General features: G+C 50.1%; 1 protein-coding gene and 1 long non-coding RNA gene across 5 annotated transcripts; one reads left to right on the forward strand and one right to left on the reverse strand.

Moving 5' to 3' along the window:
• Positions 1-1,820: 1,820 nt before the first annotated feature.
• On the reverse strand, positions 1,821-12,185 carry IRX4 (iroquois homeobox 4). Of its 3 annotated transcripts, XM_062569687.1 has the most exons (7): positions 11,701-12,185; positions 11,114-11,221; positions 6,138-6,290; positions 5,128-5,379; positions 4,379-4,485; positions 3,230-3,552; positions 1,821-3,078 (listed from the first exon to the last, which is right to left on the reverse strand). In XM_062569687.1, exons 3-7 carry the CDS (start codon positions 6,180-6,182, stop codon positions 2,327-2,329), a joined length of 1,479 nt encoding a protein of 492 aa, XP_062425671.1. In that variant the 5' UTR covers positions 6,183-6,290; positions 11,114-11,221; positions 11,701-12,185; the 3' UTR covers positions 1,821-2,326. The 3 variants fall into 3 exon arrangements, with proteins under 3 accessions (XP_062425671.1, XP_062425672.1, XP_062425670.1); XM_062569688.1 differs by having other exon boundaries at positions 6,138-6,203; positions 11,114-12,185; XM_062569686.1 differs by having other exon boundaries at positions 11,114-12,185.
• LOC134137125 (uncharacterized) lies at positions 4,404-8,114 on the forward strand. 2 transcript variants are annotated; one of them, XR_009957628.1, is made up of 4 exons: positions 4,404-4,604; positions 6,674-6,821; positions 7,018-7,192; positions 7,886-8,114. It is a non-coding gene; the product is annotated as an uncharacterized LOC134137125 (long non-coding RNA). The 2 variants fall into 2 exon arrangements; XR_009957629.1 differs by lacking the exon at positions 6,674-6,821 and having other exon boundaries at positions 4,405-4,604.
• Positions 12,186-15,346: the final 3,161 nt, after the last annotated feature.

The following is a 15,346-nucleotide window of genomic DNA, read 5'->3' on the forward strand; positions in this document are numbered from 1 at the left end:
CTTAAACCCTTGCCTTTCATTCCTTCGCTCTTCCTCACCTCTTGCCTCCCCACCTCCTTAGTTTGGCTGAAAATAATTTGCTTTGTTTAAAGGATTTCAGAGGCAAAGCTCGCCGGCCGCCCCGGCTGCATTAAAATTCCTGTTGGCCCAGCCTTTAGCTGAGATCGCGGCTCCCCGGAGACTCCACTTTCGCTATTACTGTCAAGTACCCTTGACTCTTTATTTTTGCCCTTTTATCTATTACAACTAATTCGAGTTCTTTTGCCCTTTTCAGTTTAAGACGTGGCTTTCTGTAAAGCCTCCCCCTGCCACCGAGCTCTCTGGGTGCAGAGCCTTTAGAAATTGAGGGGTTTACTGTCAAAATGAAAATTTCACTTCAAATTATCTTGGCTGATGCACGTTTTCCAAGCCGGGGGCTCCTGTCTGAGCCTTTTGACAGCCAGATCAGCAGAGGGGTTCAGTGATCTCGATAATATCATCCAAGAGAGCGAAAGTCAATACAATGACAGGGAATATGACTGGATACAATCCAATTACGGCTGCTCGCGAGGAGGGGAAGGGCTTGATCTGATCTCCGCACCCAGATTCCTGTATGCGGTCCTTGCACTAACAGGTCTTGCTAGAAACTTTGCAGGCTGAAGTATGTTACATTTGAGTTCAGCGCTCTCTCGGCTGTGTTTGTCGTTGCCTTTGAAAAAATTATATATCGCCCGTGGGTGTATTCTTATTTACTTATTTATGGAGGGGCTGGCGGGGAGCTGGAGGGACAGGGTAGACGAGGAGGAAAGAAAGGCTCTTCTTGTCCTGTGGTAGCTCAGTTCCAGCAGCGCCAGACGCTGCAGCGCCGGGGTTTAGGCCGGCCGAGGTCTGTGTTTTTGCTTCGCAGCTTCTCTTCCAGCAGTTCTCCCTCTCCCCTGGTCCAGAGAACAGGAAAGTTTGTTCCCGTTCCGGGGAAGTAAAGAAAATCTTTTAAACGCTTGTTATCTAAATGGTAAATTGGCTGCGAGTGCTCCTGAATCGCACGGCGAGAGCGTCTCTCTTTCTTGGCTGCACTCTATTTAATGTCAAAACGGTAAAGCATCTGTTCTGAAGTGCTGAAATATTCATGGAGGATCAGCGATTCTCCATACTGGCAGAGGAGCTGGAAGCTAAAACGGTTGTTTAAAAGATCAAACTTTCCGTGTGAATCAGTTGCTTGGCACACTGAGGGGAGTCGCCGCGGCACTGCCCGGCTCTTCGAGGGGAGCCCCCGCCGCCCGCTGGCGGCGGCTCCCCGGTTCCTTTGCTGCAAGTGGGGCTCGGGCCCCCCGCCTCCCCAGCGCTCTGCTCTCCCTGGGGGCACACTGCAAGCCCAGCAGCTTCTTAACTCCTTGCCCCGCTGGCACTGCCCGCCTCCAGCCCTCCGCCGCTATTTTACTCATCTCCAGCTATTGCTGTTTTGCTCGCCCACCCTCACCCCCTTTTCCATAGGTGACAACCGCCAAGCTCCACAAAGGCAGAGACAAGCCACCTTGCATTTCCGCGGCGGCGCGGCGTGGCGCAGCGTGGAGCAGGCGGAGAGCCGCGGGCGCACCGGGGCCGCCCCGCCGCGACCGCTCTCGGGCGCTCGAGGAGAGCAGAAAGCGCGGAGAACAACGCGGGTATCCTCCTGCAGCTGTGCCCGCTGGAAAGAGCGATCCCGCGGCGGCATGGAGAGCGCCTTCCCCGCTCATGGCAGCCTGTTGACAGTCCTTTGAGTGGCCGGGACAGCTCCGCTTGGGAATTTTAAAACCTTCCCTTAAAATACGCTTGTTGCACAATGCAAAACGCCACCATCGGTGTTACCTCTGAAACAGACAATTTATTGGAGTGAACATACCTTTTAACATATCTTTGTCAAGATAAATTTGTGCAGTAGGTGTAAACTTAGTAGAAGTGCTGTTTGTGAATTATATACTAACAAGGAAATTAGAAGGAAAAACTCTCGAGAAGTCTTTATAACTAATGTTGGCATGCCTTAAATTAAATCTGAATTAAAATTTCTCGTTTGTAAACTTTCGGATGTAAACTTTTTAAGTAGGTCTACACTATAGTACGTGCTTTTGGACATGGAATTAAATAACTCTCACGACATTGATCCCTTAAAGTCGCAGCCAGGAGAAATTCTTCAGAACAGCAAGGAGTAAAGTCTGTCCGTTGAACCGAGCAAACTGAACTTTAAATCCTTGTTTCGGTTGCTTAAAAAAAAAAGTTTTACATTTAAATTTAAATTTAAACTCTTGCCACTCTCTTTTCAGTGTAGCTGACTCTTCAAGTGTTAGATAGTCCTTTCGCTCTCAGTGGGCTGTTAGGAACAGAACATTTTGCTTCCTGATTTGGGAAATGCAATAAATTCTTTGTTTGAGTCCTGGTGGGCTAAGTTTGAGAGCTGCCCCTTGAGCACGTTGGCGCCGTTGCCCACCGAGCGTCCCAAGGCTCCCGTCTCCAGGATGGCCCCTTTGGTGGTGGCCCAGGAAACGGTGGTGTTGCCCAAGGCTTGGTTCAAAGTACTATGCCTGAAGAGGGGGTCGTGAAACACCCCGTCCACCCAGTTCCTGAGGCTGGTGACCGGCGAGTCCTGGTGCCGGTCGATGACACCGAGCGGGGCGGAGACGGCGACGCCGGTGGCCGCCCCCTGGCGCTTGAGCATGCAAGAGGGGTACTCGGCCTGGTTGAGGGAGGTGGCCGTGTGCGCCAGGGACCAGATCCGCGGCTTGGCCTCCAGCAGCTGCTGCCCCGGCTGGAAGCACATCTTGGCCTCGCAGGCGCGCGACCGGGCGCCCAGCAGCTCCGGCTCGCAGCCCTCAGCCGCCTTGAGGCAGCTCTTGGCCCGCTCGCTGTCCGGCTCCAGGGCGGCGGGCGGCAGCGGCGCCTTCACGGGGGGCTCTCGGCGGGGCGCGGGGCCGCCGGCGGGGGCGGCCCGCAGCTGCTGGCCGCCGCCGCCCGGGGGCTGCGGGGCGAAGGGCGCCTTCAGCTCGCACTCGGAGCTCTCCGACTCCAGCGCCTCCAGCTCCTCCAGGTCGCTGAGCTCCAGCTCCTTCTCCTCCTTGCCCGTGGGCTCTGCGCGGGAGAGGGACAGCAAAAACAAGACACGCGGTCACTGCCGGCGCCGCGCTGCCCCGCGGCCGCCCCAGGCCCGGCCCGCCCCAGGAGCCGCCCTGCTGCCCAGCCCCACCGCCCCCTCGCTGGGTCCCTGGGTTTAGCGGGGTACCCTCGGCCTTCTCGCTCTTCAGCGCGTCCTCCTGTGAGCCCTCCTCCTCCTCCTCGTCCTCCTCCTCGTAGGGCCGCTTCTCGTCCGAGCACTTGTTCCGCGGCGGCCAGGTCATCTTGTTCTCCTTCTTGAGGCGCCGGCGGGCGTTGGCGAACCAGGTGGAGACCTGGGTGAGGGTCATCTTGGTGATGATGGCCAGCATGATCTTCTCGCCCTTGGTAGGGTAGGGGTTCTTGCGGTGCTCCTGCAGCCAGGCCTTGAGGGTGCTGGTGGTCTCCCGGGTGGCATTTTTCCGCCGCGTCCCGCCGTCCATCGTGCCGTACCTGCGAGCACCGAGAGAACTTGCCGTGTGACACGGCCACCTCGTCTCCCACGGCCCCAAGGGCACCCCCTGCAGGGCCGAGAGCTCCCCGATCCCAGCATCAGGCGCCTATGGGAAGCATCCACTCCGGGACTGAACCGAAGAGCGGGGGATAAGGGCAAGGAGAGCTCGACTTTTAGGGCCGACCTGGCTCCAGAACCCAGGCCAGGGAGGAAGCAAGGAAGGAGGGCTCGCTTAGCAAGGAGCAACACTGGACACTGCAAATTCCCACTGTGCACTAGCATTTGTGTCAGAAAAAAAGGAATAAAACGCCTGTCATTATTCATGACTAACTCTATTCCAATGTTTTGGGGAGCAAGAAAATCCTCATTTGTAGAAATTCAATTCCTCTTACTCTTTTGCTTAGTAAACTCTCCTACCCTTTTGTTCCTGAAATTGCAACGCAGATGATGCTGGACTTGCACCTGAATATTTAATGCACATCCTCTAGGAAAGGTCACTGGCACCCAACGGGCCTCAGAGGGAGAAGTGGTGTAAGCGGCTCTGTGCTGCTTTAAAACTAACAAACATACCAAAGACACAAGCCCAGCTCCATGCGGGAAAAGCTGATTAAAGCGCATGTCAACAGGGACACAGCCTCCCCGCGCCGTCCAAAGAGCCAAGGCCTTGCCCTGTCGATTTTCCCAGCAAACCCAGTTAATTCCCAGCCCCCCGCCCCCAGTGGGCCTTGTCCGCTCCGCCGCCGCCGCGGGGGGCGCGGAGCCCCCCTCGCTGCTCGCGGGGGAGGGCGAGCGGAGCAGCGCCGTGAGGCCGGGCGCAGCTCTTACCTGTCATACTGGTACTGGCTGAGGGTGTGATCGTAAGGGTAGTAGGCAGCGGCCGGGGCGATGCCCGCATGCGCAGACCCGCTCCCCTCCTTGGCCTCGAAGCTGTTCTGCAAGAGAGACCCGCCGCGCCCTGAGCCGCGGGGTCCGCGCCGCGCCGCCCCACGCCGCCCCACGCCCTGCGTGACGCCACCGCCCCGCCGGCTGCGTCACCGCCCGCCGCCGTGAGGTCAGACCGCCGCGGCCGGGCGAGGGCTGGAGGGAGGGGTCGGGGCGGCCCCGCTCCGCGGCGCTCGGAGCCGAGCGGGCTGCCAGGAGGAGAAAGGGAGTTGGGTGTGATGTCTCGCTCCAGCCTCTCTGCAGCCGGCGAGATCAATAGGGGCGTCAACTCGCACTGTTATGATGGGGGGAAAAAAAAAAGATAAATAATAAAAAAAAGCTCGTCGGGAAGAGTACATCAATTGTTGCGAGCCCAGAGATGTGCCGCTGCGAGCCATCCACCCAGCTCGGTCCTCGGCGCTGGATCGTCACACTAGCAGGCGCGACTTTTAATTGCATTATCATGAGAACGATGCCAGGCTTTAATATTTAATAGCCGCGGACTTTGGCGCGCTGCGGTTCGGCGCCGGTGGCAGGAAAGAGGCCGCCGCGCGGAAGCGCGGGCGTTTGGAAACCGAGGCGAGCCGCACTGAGCTGCTCGCCCGGCCAACAGCCCGCTTCCCGCTAAGCGCACGGGTTTCGGGGTTTCTTACCAAAGAGTAGAAGGCAGAGGCTTCCGTGCCGTAGGTGACGTAGTTGCCGTAGCCCTGGGTGCCGGTGTAGGGGCTCCCGTAGACGCCCAGCGCCGCGGCCGAGTTGAGCTCGTGGCGGGCGGTGGCCAGCAGCCGACTTTCGTACACCGGGCAATAGACGGGGGTCTGTGCCGGGGCGGCGGACCCGGAGTCGGCCAGCGGCCGCCCGCCCGACTCGCAGCACGTCGTCAGGGAGTTGGTGGTCATCAGGAACTGCGGGGAGACGCGGGGCACTCAGGGGGGCTTCCCGCACCGCGGCCAAGTTCCCAGCGCTGAACTTTGCCCGCCACCCGGCCCCCGTTTCGTCTTTTGCTTCGCTCGGGGTGGAAATGTGCCCGAGAAACGCAGAGGCTCAAGGATTTTGTCACATCAGTCGCTCCAGCCCCGTGCTTTTAAAAACTAACTTTTCGGATGTGTTCTTACGAGACTGCTTTGACATGGCTTTCCTCCTCTTGCAACACAATGCTTCCCATCTGTGTTTTTAAACCTTTCTTTCTTTTTTCCTAAATCACTCATGCATATTTATTTTGACGGCAGGTTTGTAAAAGCCATACTTGCATCTGTTATTGACTGCTTCTTAAAATACATCCCATTGTGTTTCTAAAATTAAGACCTTAGTACTTTCCTGTTTAATTGAGTAAATAGTAATTTTAATCGGAGAAGAGAAAAGACTGCTCGGGGGAAGAGAGTGAGTGGGGGCTGGGGGATCCCTTACTCCCCTTCTCACCTCCCTCGTCTCTGTCATCCTTCCCCACCCATCATTATCACCCCAAACTCCCCGAATCCCGAGTGTTCCTTCCCATTTAAAAATATGTGCACGAGATATAACTTAAGCGTCTTGCAAACATGCTGAGAGAGTAACCGATTTCACGCTTTCACATGCTAGAAAGGATCGTTGCCGCTTTTAGCACGGAAGTAATCAATAATGACTGAAATTCAATCAATTAACGTTTGTAGACAAAAAGTCTTACCTGGGGTGCAGAGGAGTAAGGGTAGCCAAACTGAGGATATGACATGGTACAGAGGCTCCCAGTTATCTAGAAACAAGGCGAGACGTCTGATCTGCACGCAGCCTTGCTCTGCTCTATTGTACCAATTGATTGGTAACCACAGGTCCCTAGATGCTTATAGGACGAAGCAGAAAACCACATTTAATTTATCTGCATAAAATCCTAAACTTTTTTTTAACCAAAGGAAAAAAAAGATATATATAGTGATTTTAGCACATTCCCTCTACATCTATGAAACAGAAATAATTGTTATGTGTGGACTCTGAGGCTGGCAAACGTGATGGCAGAAATACATATTTTGTACCCACGGAAAAAGAAAGGGGGGAACAAGGAGGGGAAGGAAAAGTAGTTCAAATACATCAAGTCAGAAGCACGTTGTTTTAAAAGAGTCGAGCCTCTGACGTCACGTAAAACCTGCCTGTAAGTTTAACATGTATTTTCGGGAGCCTTTGCATTGACGTGGAAAATACCGTCTACAGCATCTCTTTCTCTAATAGGAGCGAAAGTTTGAAAGCTCTCCGACGCTGGCTATGCCTTTTCGCAACATTTCTATACATTTATGCGGGGAAGAAAATGAATGATTTTAAGCTGAAAAATCAATGTATCCGCTAAGATGCCCCCCCCCCCTTCGTCACTGAAGGGCTGGTAAGCACTTTTAATTAGAAATTAATTAATGAGCAGCTGCTTCTTCCCACCCCACAGTAATAATTAGTCTCAATTACAAACAAGACATATGAAGGGACACACGACTGAGTCTTCATTTAAGATTTAATCAACAGTTAAAATCAGCACTAATGCTGACAATAAAGCACATGACATGCAATTCTGCTTTTCTTTTCAGCTTTTATTCCAGACGTGTGATTACAGGTAGAAAAACCCTACCAGCACTTTCTGGGGAATGATTGAAGGACGTGACTTTTCACGTTAAAATGACTTTGATCCCATGGCAAACCTCTGCTGGAAAAGCCAGTCTTTCCCAGGGTGGAGGGCTGCATGCAGCCCGCTAGTGCTCCGAGGTGAGCACAGCTCGGGGGCGGTGGCAGCGGCGGGGGGGAGTGCTTACATGCAGGGGGGCGGCGATGGCGGTGGGCTTGCAACTGGACCCTGCCTAGTGCCATTTCTCACCCAACAGCAAACGTCTCCACGCCATTTTCTTTCTTTCTTTTCTTTTTTTCTTTTCTTTTTTTTTTTTTTTTTTTTTTTTTTTTTTTTTTTTTTTTTTTTGTGGCTACCGGCCCCCTCCTCCCCAGAGCCCGGGCTGTGTTTGGGCGAGGCAGTGGCAGGGAAGTTGCAGAGGCAGCCGAGCAGCGGGCCGGGCCCCGCTGCCGCTGCTGGTGCCGCTGCGCTGCGGTCTGGCCCCCGCGAGGCCCGGGGGCCTCGGGACACGCTCCGGGAGAAGGAGGCGCCGCCATCGGGCTCTGTGCCGTGAGCCGAGCAGGCTCGGCAGCACCTTGGCGGGATGCCCGGGTAATGGTAACAAACCCCCCTCCCGCCCCGGAGCAGGCTGCAGCCCCCTGGGGGCACCGCGCGCCGCGGGAGCTGGCCGGCAGCGCGCGGGGAGCGCGGAGCACCGCGGCCAGGCTGGGCTGAGGCGGCCGAGCGCTGCGTCGCGGTGTGCAGACTTGCTCAGAGAGATTCCTGGGTTCAGACATGTGAATAGCCCCAGGGTCACACTCTAATTAATGATGATGTTCTCTTCTTCTCCCCAGCTGGAAGACTGCCTCCCAGAAACGAATCTGCCCACACTGACAGCTCGATTGAGGGTGATTGATGACTATCTGGAGACCACAGTACACATAATATAATATCTGCTGCGTAATTGCTTTAATTTACAGATGAAAATACTAGTTCTCGGATTGAGTTAGACTACAGTGAGCAGCGTTTTATGGCGCTTTAGAGTGTTTGCAAATAAAGGATATCAAATACAGTTCATGCAAATTATTCTGACAGCTTAATGTCTGTAGCCGGCAGAAATGTATAAAGAACAGGAATCAAATGACATTAATAATCGTATTTGAATTATGTATTGATTTTTTTGGGGAGAAGAAAGTGTTTATTCTTTTCTCACCTGAAAAGCTAATATCATCTTCTTTCAGGGAATATTAATAACTTAGCCATCGGGGTTCTGTTAAAGTCCTGAAACGCTTCTTTATTTCTTCCGATATCCGAGCCCTTCCAGGATATAATGGCACTTTCAGCTACTATTTACAAGCAGCTTCCTTCTATGCAGCGTGATGAAGGGCCCGACGCTTTTGTTTTGCATTGTTTTGGCAGAAAAGGCACCCAATGTTTACACAATGGTCTGCATGCAGGGTTTTGTACTGCTCCCTCTGCCTCCTATACTGATTACACTGGAGATTGTTTATTTAAGCCCCGGAGTATAACTCACCGGTGCTGGAGTGGAAAACAGTTGCACTTATCTCAAGAGTGGCTCCGTGTAAAGCACTATAATTAGTCGACAGAGCTAGAGAACTGTCTTGAGAAGTCCTTGCAATTTTCCAAGACACAGTTTGGGAGATGTCCTCTTTTTTTTCTTTACTTTTTTATACTATTGCAGATGTCAGCCTCGCAAGGACCCTCAGAACACTCCAGGTTTTGATATTTAGATGAGTCTATTAAACTTTAAAATACAAGGTGAAATTCAATATTTATAGTCCTTGTCTATTTATATATCACAGTTGTCTTTCACTGTCCTGCACCATGCAAATACGCTGGTGCCTATTTTTGCACTGAACTTTCCTGTGTTAATCATTGTAATTATTTGCCATTTTTCTTTGCAGATTGCCTGCTCTATTCCTTTACAGGTCAGCATTGTGCCAACTCCAATCTGTATTCCCTAGAAAGCAGTCATTAGGGAAAAAAGAGAAAAAAAAACCTTAATATTTATAACACAAAACAATCAGTTTCTAAAAGCTGACATTACATCTTCCCCAAACGTTCACGACTTGTTTCACTTACAATCTACAAATAATGGCCCTTTGTTGACAAGAAACTCAACAAAGTTATATTTCATTGCGAATTTCTGGTGCCAGAGCACAAACATGCAATAAGCCCCACAATAATTTAAAATAACCTTTGTGGTTCTCGCACATTAACAACGTAACACTGTTCAAATCCAAGTAAAGACGCTTAATTCTGAGGGCTATATCCTTAAGCATTTAGAAAATGTAAGTGTTTGCTATGCAATAAAAACTGATCCTTGTCAAGCCCCTTGCCTGTGCAATTCGAAAAACATAAACAAGCAGTGTTTTCTCCAAAGTTTAAGAAAGTAAAACCCTCTCAATCAATATGAAACGCTAGAGAGTTTCCTTCTCACAAGAGTAAGCTTGCATACCCAGAAGAACAGCTATTTTGGAACCAAAGCCAAACTAGGTATATCTTCGAGAGTTATGTGTTTCTTCTCCGAGAAACTGGAGCCAACATTCGTACAAGTTTTATCATAAAAACATGAAACAGGAAGGAAACATTGTGATACTGGAACAGGCCACAGCAGGTAAAACAGAAAATCTCTTCAGGACTAACGCTTTGATGGACGTCTTCAGGGACATGATCTAGAGGCAGTTAATGCAGCTCCAGTTTTACTATCTGTACTTTCATCGCCTCCTCTTTTGGAGGTGTTATTGCCACTCCTGGAAATATTTCAGTGACGGAATTTGCTTATGGGCTAAACAGACTTTAGCAAGCTCTTTCAGTCGAGTTTGCTTTGTTTTCACGTTAAAGACTTAAAGCAACCCTGACATCGCCTGACAAACGCTGTGAAGCTCTACACGTTGCCCATTCGGGATCTGACATGGAACTGAGGGCAGTCTGCAATGTTTTCAAGCAGATTCTCTCCCATAAAGTCTGTATTGACAGTAAATACGATTTTTTTTCAAAGCCCATCTGAGGTGCAATTACATATACTGCGTTGTAGAGGGATGGTGAGTTCATGTGGCGTACCTACACAAACCTATGTGTGGCTTGTGATCGCTAGAGCTATGATGACAAAGGTAACAGTTGCCTAACGCCGCTAATTAATTTACTCAGATTACGACTAAACGTAAAACCAGTTGTTTAAAACTATCCATTTGAACCCTTTAATTTTGCGGACTTCAATCCTCTTGGCAAACACCCTAGATTAAAGCAGAAAGGCCTCACGTGCTCATGCTGTTCTTTGTATTTATTAACTTTTAACACTTAGCAGCTAGTGCCAAAACACGCACAAACACACACGCTCGCGGACACACACACACACACACACACACACACACACAGAGAGAGGCGTGCGCGCGCACATACACCCGCGCGCGCACACACATGCACACACACACACACGCACAAACAGGAAACTTTTCAGCATGAGAAGCAAATGCTGCGATCCGGGCAGCAGCTATATAGCCATATGGGTGGACCCTGCCACACATTTACCTGCCCGCTGTTGAGAATACACCTACGCTTTCACTAGCAACGGCAGCGTTAAATAAGGTTGTCTCCTCAGCTCCTGCACCTCAAACGCCGCAGACTCGTAGGCATTCAAACGCCACCGGCTTTGGCAACGGACAGCTTGAGCATACTTCTATGCGACGATAAAACTTTCCCACTTGCAAGGTCAAATTCTATTCATTTTAAAGTTTGCCTTAAAATCCAGAAAGTTTGACTTAACAGCTTACCTTAGCGCTCGCTGAGTATCATATCCACATCCCCTTCCCAAGAAATAACACATACGTTAAATTACATTTGCCCTGTGTCCTAGGTAAAGATTGCACACAGCCAAGTGATTCATCATAGATAGTTTTTCTCCCCTCCAGCAGTTCGTTTTCAGCTGGCTTGCTCCTAAAGCAGGCTCTGAAGGGACCCCCCTTCCCCCTCCCCGGCTCTCTCTCCCCCCCCCCCCCCCCGGTAGAGACACACTCGCATACACACAAACATCATCATCAAAATAAGGAGAAAAAATTTACCTGCGATCACGCCGGACTTGGACTAAAACCTTGTAGCGAGAGCTTTTCCATGGCAAGGGTTCTCTCCTCTTGTCCGCGCCGGCTCACTTGGCAGGGAGCTATGGAGAGCTAATGTAGACATTTCTCAGTGTATAATACCTGACTGGAGTGGTATAGTGCCTTCGGTCCCCAGGCGCCACAATCACTTCACTAACCCCCTGTACTCGAGTGACGTCCAAGTGAATAGCTCCACTGATCACACTCTTTCCTACTGATTAACACTTTCCAACACGAGCAGACACTCAAGTTCCAACTTTTTTTCCTTTTAAAACAGAAGCAGCCGGCGCTGCTTGCTTCCTCGGGTTATAAAAGCCGTCTGGGGCGTGGGGGACACCATAATTAATAGCAGATCAGGAAAATTAGTGCTGCCACCCCAGTTGCTGTCCTTGTCGCGAACAATAATTGCATTGATTCTGGAAGGACACGGGCGTCCTCCGTGTAACCTAATGATCTGCGGGCAGTGAGGCAGCCGTGGCGTTGATTAACTACGCGCACCTCCAAACGGGAATTTCTCTCTACAAGTACGGAGAGAGAGACACTAAACTTACAGACAACTCTCCCTGCCTCGCCGTGCTGCCTTTGTTTCCCTCCCGCTGGAGGAGGTGGGCTGGGATGCAGGCGTCGACAGTGCGAGCAGGAAGCGGACACCTCCACCTGTCCACCTATTGGCCCCGGCTGTTTCGCTGCCGGGGGCCGCTGCGGCGGCCCCGGGCGAGAGGCAGCGCCCCGGGACCGGCGCCGAGGCCCCACTCCCGGGAGTGCCTCGGGGCCCCGCTCCGGCCGCGCCGCAGCCCCGCTGCGGTCCTGCGGCGGGGAGCGGCCCCGGCTAGGGGCGCCCGCTCCTCTCCCTCTGCCTGCGCCTGTCCGTCTGTCTGTCCCGCAAGGTCTCAGCCGCAGGCTGCCGCATGCTGAAAGCAGGCTCTCCCCCGGGCAGAAGTTATCTGAGGCCGAGGCTGGGCGTGCTGGCAGCCTTATCCCTCTCCTTATCTTAAATCCCTCTTCTCCTCGTGGGTAGTCCCCCTCCGCTCTCGCAGCCCCGGTGCCCGCGGTGCTCCTGCCCCTTGCCGAAGTGCCGCTCGCTCAATGCGCAGGCGGCTCTGCGGTGGCCTATTGTATGCTAAGTTTTACAGCACTGTCGGTACTTTCTTTTCTTAATTGTTTGTTCAGCACTAAAGGGACAAATCGAGATTGACAGAAGGGGGAGGAGGGATCAATATTATCTCTGTTTAAAGGCGTAAGCTTGTGCAGACATCTCAATAAGAGGAGAAAAAGAGAATATTATATCCTATCTAATTAAGTGAAGACAAAGAGGTGTGGGGAGAAAGGCTCAGGAGAGGTGGGGTGGCAAGGGGAATTTTTAATCCAGTGTCTTCCCACCGTAACCACGAGGGCCGAACAATAACGTTAATAGGGAACATCTGTACATCGACAGATTTATTTTTGCCAGAGCTTTTTCATGCCTCTGTCATTTGCATGGACCCACACTCTTAATGTTCGCCACACGTTGCACTTCGTAGCGCAATGACAGGGTAAAGCTAAAAAAAAAAAAAAAAAATGCTGATACCGGGAATTCTCTTTGCTTTCCCCCTTCTCCCTCCTCGGGTTAACCGGACAGCTTCCAAGGCGGGGAAACCCGCACGGAGAGAGAAAACGAGCCTTCTCCTCATCTGCACTTGTAAACAGAAAGCCAATCACACGGCGAGCCTTTGCATTTTAAAGCAGGGTACCAAGCGCGGGGCGGTGGGGCTGGTCCCCCCGGCGCGCCCGGCTGCCGCCCCAGCAAGGGTCCCGCGAGCGCCGGGCGTGCTGCCGCCCCGGGAGCCACCGCCCCCTCGGCTCCTGCCCGCGGAGCAGCGGGAGGGGGATCCAGCGGGGAGAGGGTGCTGTGCGATCCGGGTCCTCCTTTCCCTCGTTTAGTGTGTTAAAAACTACCACCAGTACCGGCAGAGAGCGGTCTGTCTAGGCAGGAGAGGGACCAGGCTGGGTCGAGCTGGAATACCAGCAAGCGTGCGTGGAAGCTCAACACCGCGACCCAAAGGACACGTCTACTGACACAGTGATGGTCACCAATCAGTCTAGGAAGGGGCCTGCAGCCAAAACTAAAGCTAAAACTTTCGGGGAGCACTCCCAATGTAGCAGACGACAAGGCTGGTGGGCCAGTGGGCAGCATTTACTGTTTACCTGATGTTGTTCATGATGTTCTATATTTTCTCTGCCTCTCCTTTCTTCAGTGACCAACAATGGTAAAGTTTGAAGCACTTTTAATACTTAAAAAGCTGCTCTTTTTACAATAGAAATGGTGTTGGTCTTGTCTATCCGGGTATCCTTTACCATTTCTGCAACTAGATCAATGCCCTTCCTGTTGTGAAAAGGCAATCCTTTGATGATGCCAAGTGGTTAAAATCGTATTTTTCCATGTCACTAGATAAACAGCACTATTGCTAGCACTGTATACTTCCATTTGAAAAGGAAATGTCATCTAATTGCCAGCGTCAGTTCCTGCAGCACAATGTCTATTCTTTGAAGACCTACTTTCTGCAAGATCTGATAGGAGACAACATTAGTTTGCTTGCTTACTTTTTTGGCCTTTATTTTACTGTAGAGGTTATTAAATCACACTTAGTCGAGGAATAAAACACCAACCGTAGTCTCATAACTCACTGTGAAGGTCTTAGAAATACATTAAATTAATCATTAAGCCCCTGAGACCATTTACATAACTGGAATAATTGCACAATAAAGCCAATATGATTCAGAATGTAATAAATACATGGATAGGATTTTCACTGAAACTATTTTTGTCCTCATCTGGCACAGTTTTATCTTAACCCCATAACAGCAAGGTTTATCTTAATGTACAGGGATATGTACAGGTACATTTCTTTTCGTTTTCTCACATTAAATTCATCATGCAATGTTCAAAAGACCAATACACTAGAAAACCTTTAGGCATTTCAGTGTAAAAGGAATGGATTATTAAAAGGATGGGTTATTACTTTGAACAATGGCTTCAGTACGTACATTTAAATGTGAAATGTTTATATGGTACTGACCTTCACTGGTCAGAATCTTTACTACTATACTACTGTAATACTGTTCAAAAATGTGTGCCTAAATTGATAAAAAACAGCTATTTTTGAATCCTATATTGTCATTTGTAGGTCTTCTGTAGTTTGTAAAGATATACATTTATAATTATTATTTCAATACATTTCCAGGCAAGTGTTATAATAGAGCCCTTTATTTTGAGAAGATATCTCATATATATCTTTTGAGATGATATTGCTCTAGTAGAAAAAAATTGTTGATGAAGAAAGGGAAGCTGTTAAGGCTCCCTTACTGTATTTAATATATGAATGGGTGCAGAGAGTTGCTTTTTAGAAGGAAAACAGCAGCGTTTTACATGCCTATAAGCTTAGCCATTTCTGCTTATGTTGAAGACCCTGAGAAGGTCCAAAGGAGTCAGTGGCACTCAGTTCTCTTTGCTGCCCTGGAAGCTTTTCCTGAGCAAGGGGGGAAGTCTGAGCCTGCAGACCTTGCTGAGGGGAGCAAGGAGTTGCTCCAGGGCAGGGAGGCAGGAGATAAGTTCCTTCCCCCATGTTACCAAGCTGAACGAGAAGTGCCATGGGGGTCCAATCCCACAGACCTTTCCCGGTCGCGTGAGCTCCGTAAGACATTACTCCTGTGAGTGAACACTTCTTGCATAAAAGGGAGAGCTGCATGCCTCAGAAAACAATGACACAATTAAAGAAACATTTATAATTTCCAGTTAGGGTTATCTTTCAATACAGGATAAAGCATCTTTTTTCTCCTCTCTCTCTCTCTCTCTCTCTTTTTTTTCCCCCCTGCTAATTATTTTCATTAGCTGTTTTAACTGTTCCTGAGAGCTCTTAATAATTGCTTCGGAGAAGAAGGTGTAAAACTGAAAATTATTTATGGCACTGATTAGAACTACAGAATACTAATATGGTAGTCAGGAATAATTTACCATAGCAGGAAAAGCATTATTTAATTGTTTAATATAGAAGTTTAATTATGCTTGCATATAATTATCATGTAAATATCACTGTGATCACTTCAAGAGGTTATTTATGTGTGCCAAAATTCTGAAGCAATCTGAAAAGAATTATTTTTTTTTGCCTTCCTTCACAAGTCTCTCAAGAGCACTATATGTTTTAACTTCAACCAAAATAT

The sequence above is a fragment of the Rhea pennata genome, chromosome 2 (assembly GCF_028389875.1).
Source record: "Rhea pennata isolate bPtePen1 chromosome 2, bPtePen1.pri, whole genome shotgun sequence".
Lineage (NCBI taxonomy): Eukaryota > Metazoa > Chordata > Aves > Rheiformes > Rheidae > Rhea > Rhea pennata.

What these genes read in the sequence shown, in the direction of transcription:
- IRX4 (XM_062569687.1), bottom strand. Translation starts at nt 6,182, where the DNA reads ATGTCATATCCTCAGTTTGGCTACCCTTACTCCTCTGCACCCCAG. An exon ending in CTTACTCCTCTGCACCCCAG is followed by an intron (nt 5,380 to 6,137) that starts GTAAGACTTTTT and finishes GTCTCCCCGCAG; the next exon opens with TTCCTGATGACCACCAACTC. An exon ending in AGCCAGTACCAGTATGACAG is followed by an intron (nt 3,553 to 4,378) that starts GTAAGAGCTGCG and finishes CGGTGCTCGCAG; the next exon opens with GTACGGCACGATGGACGGCG.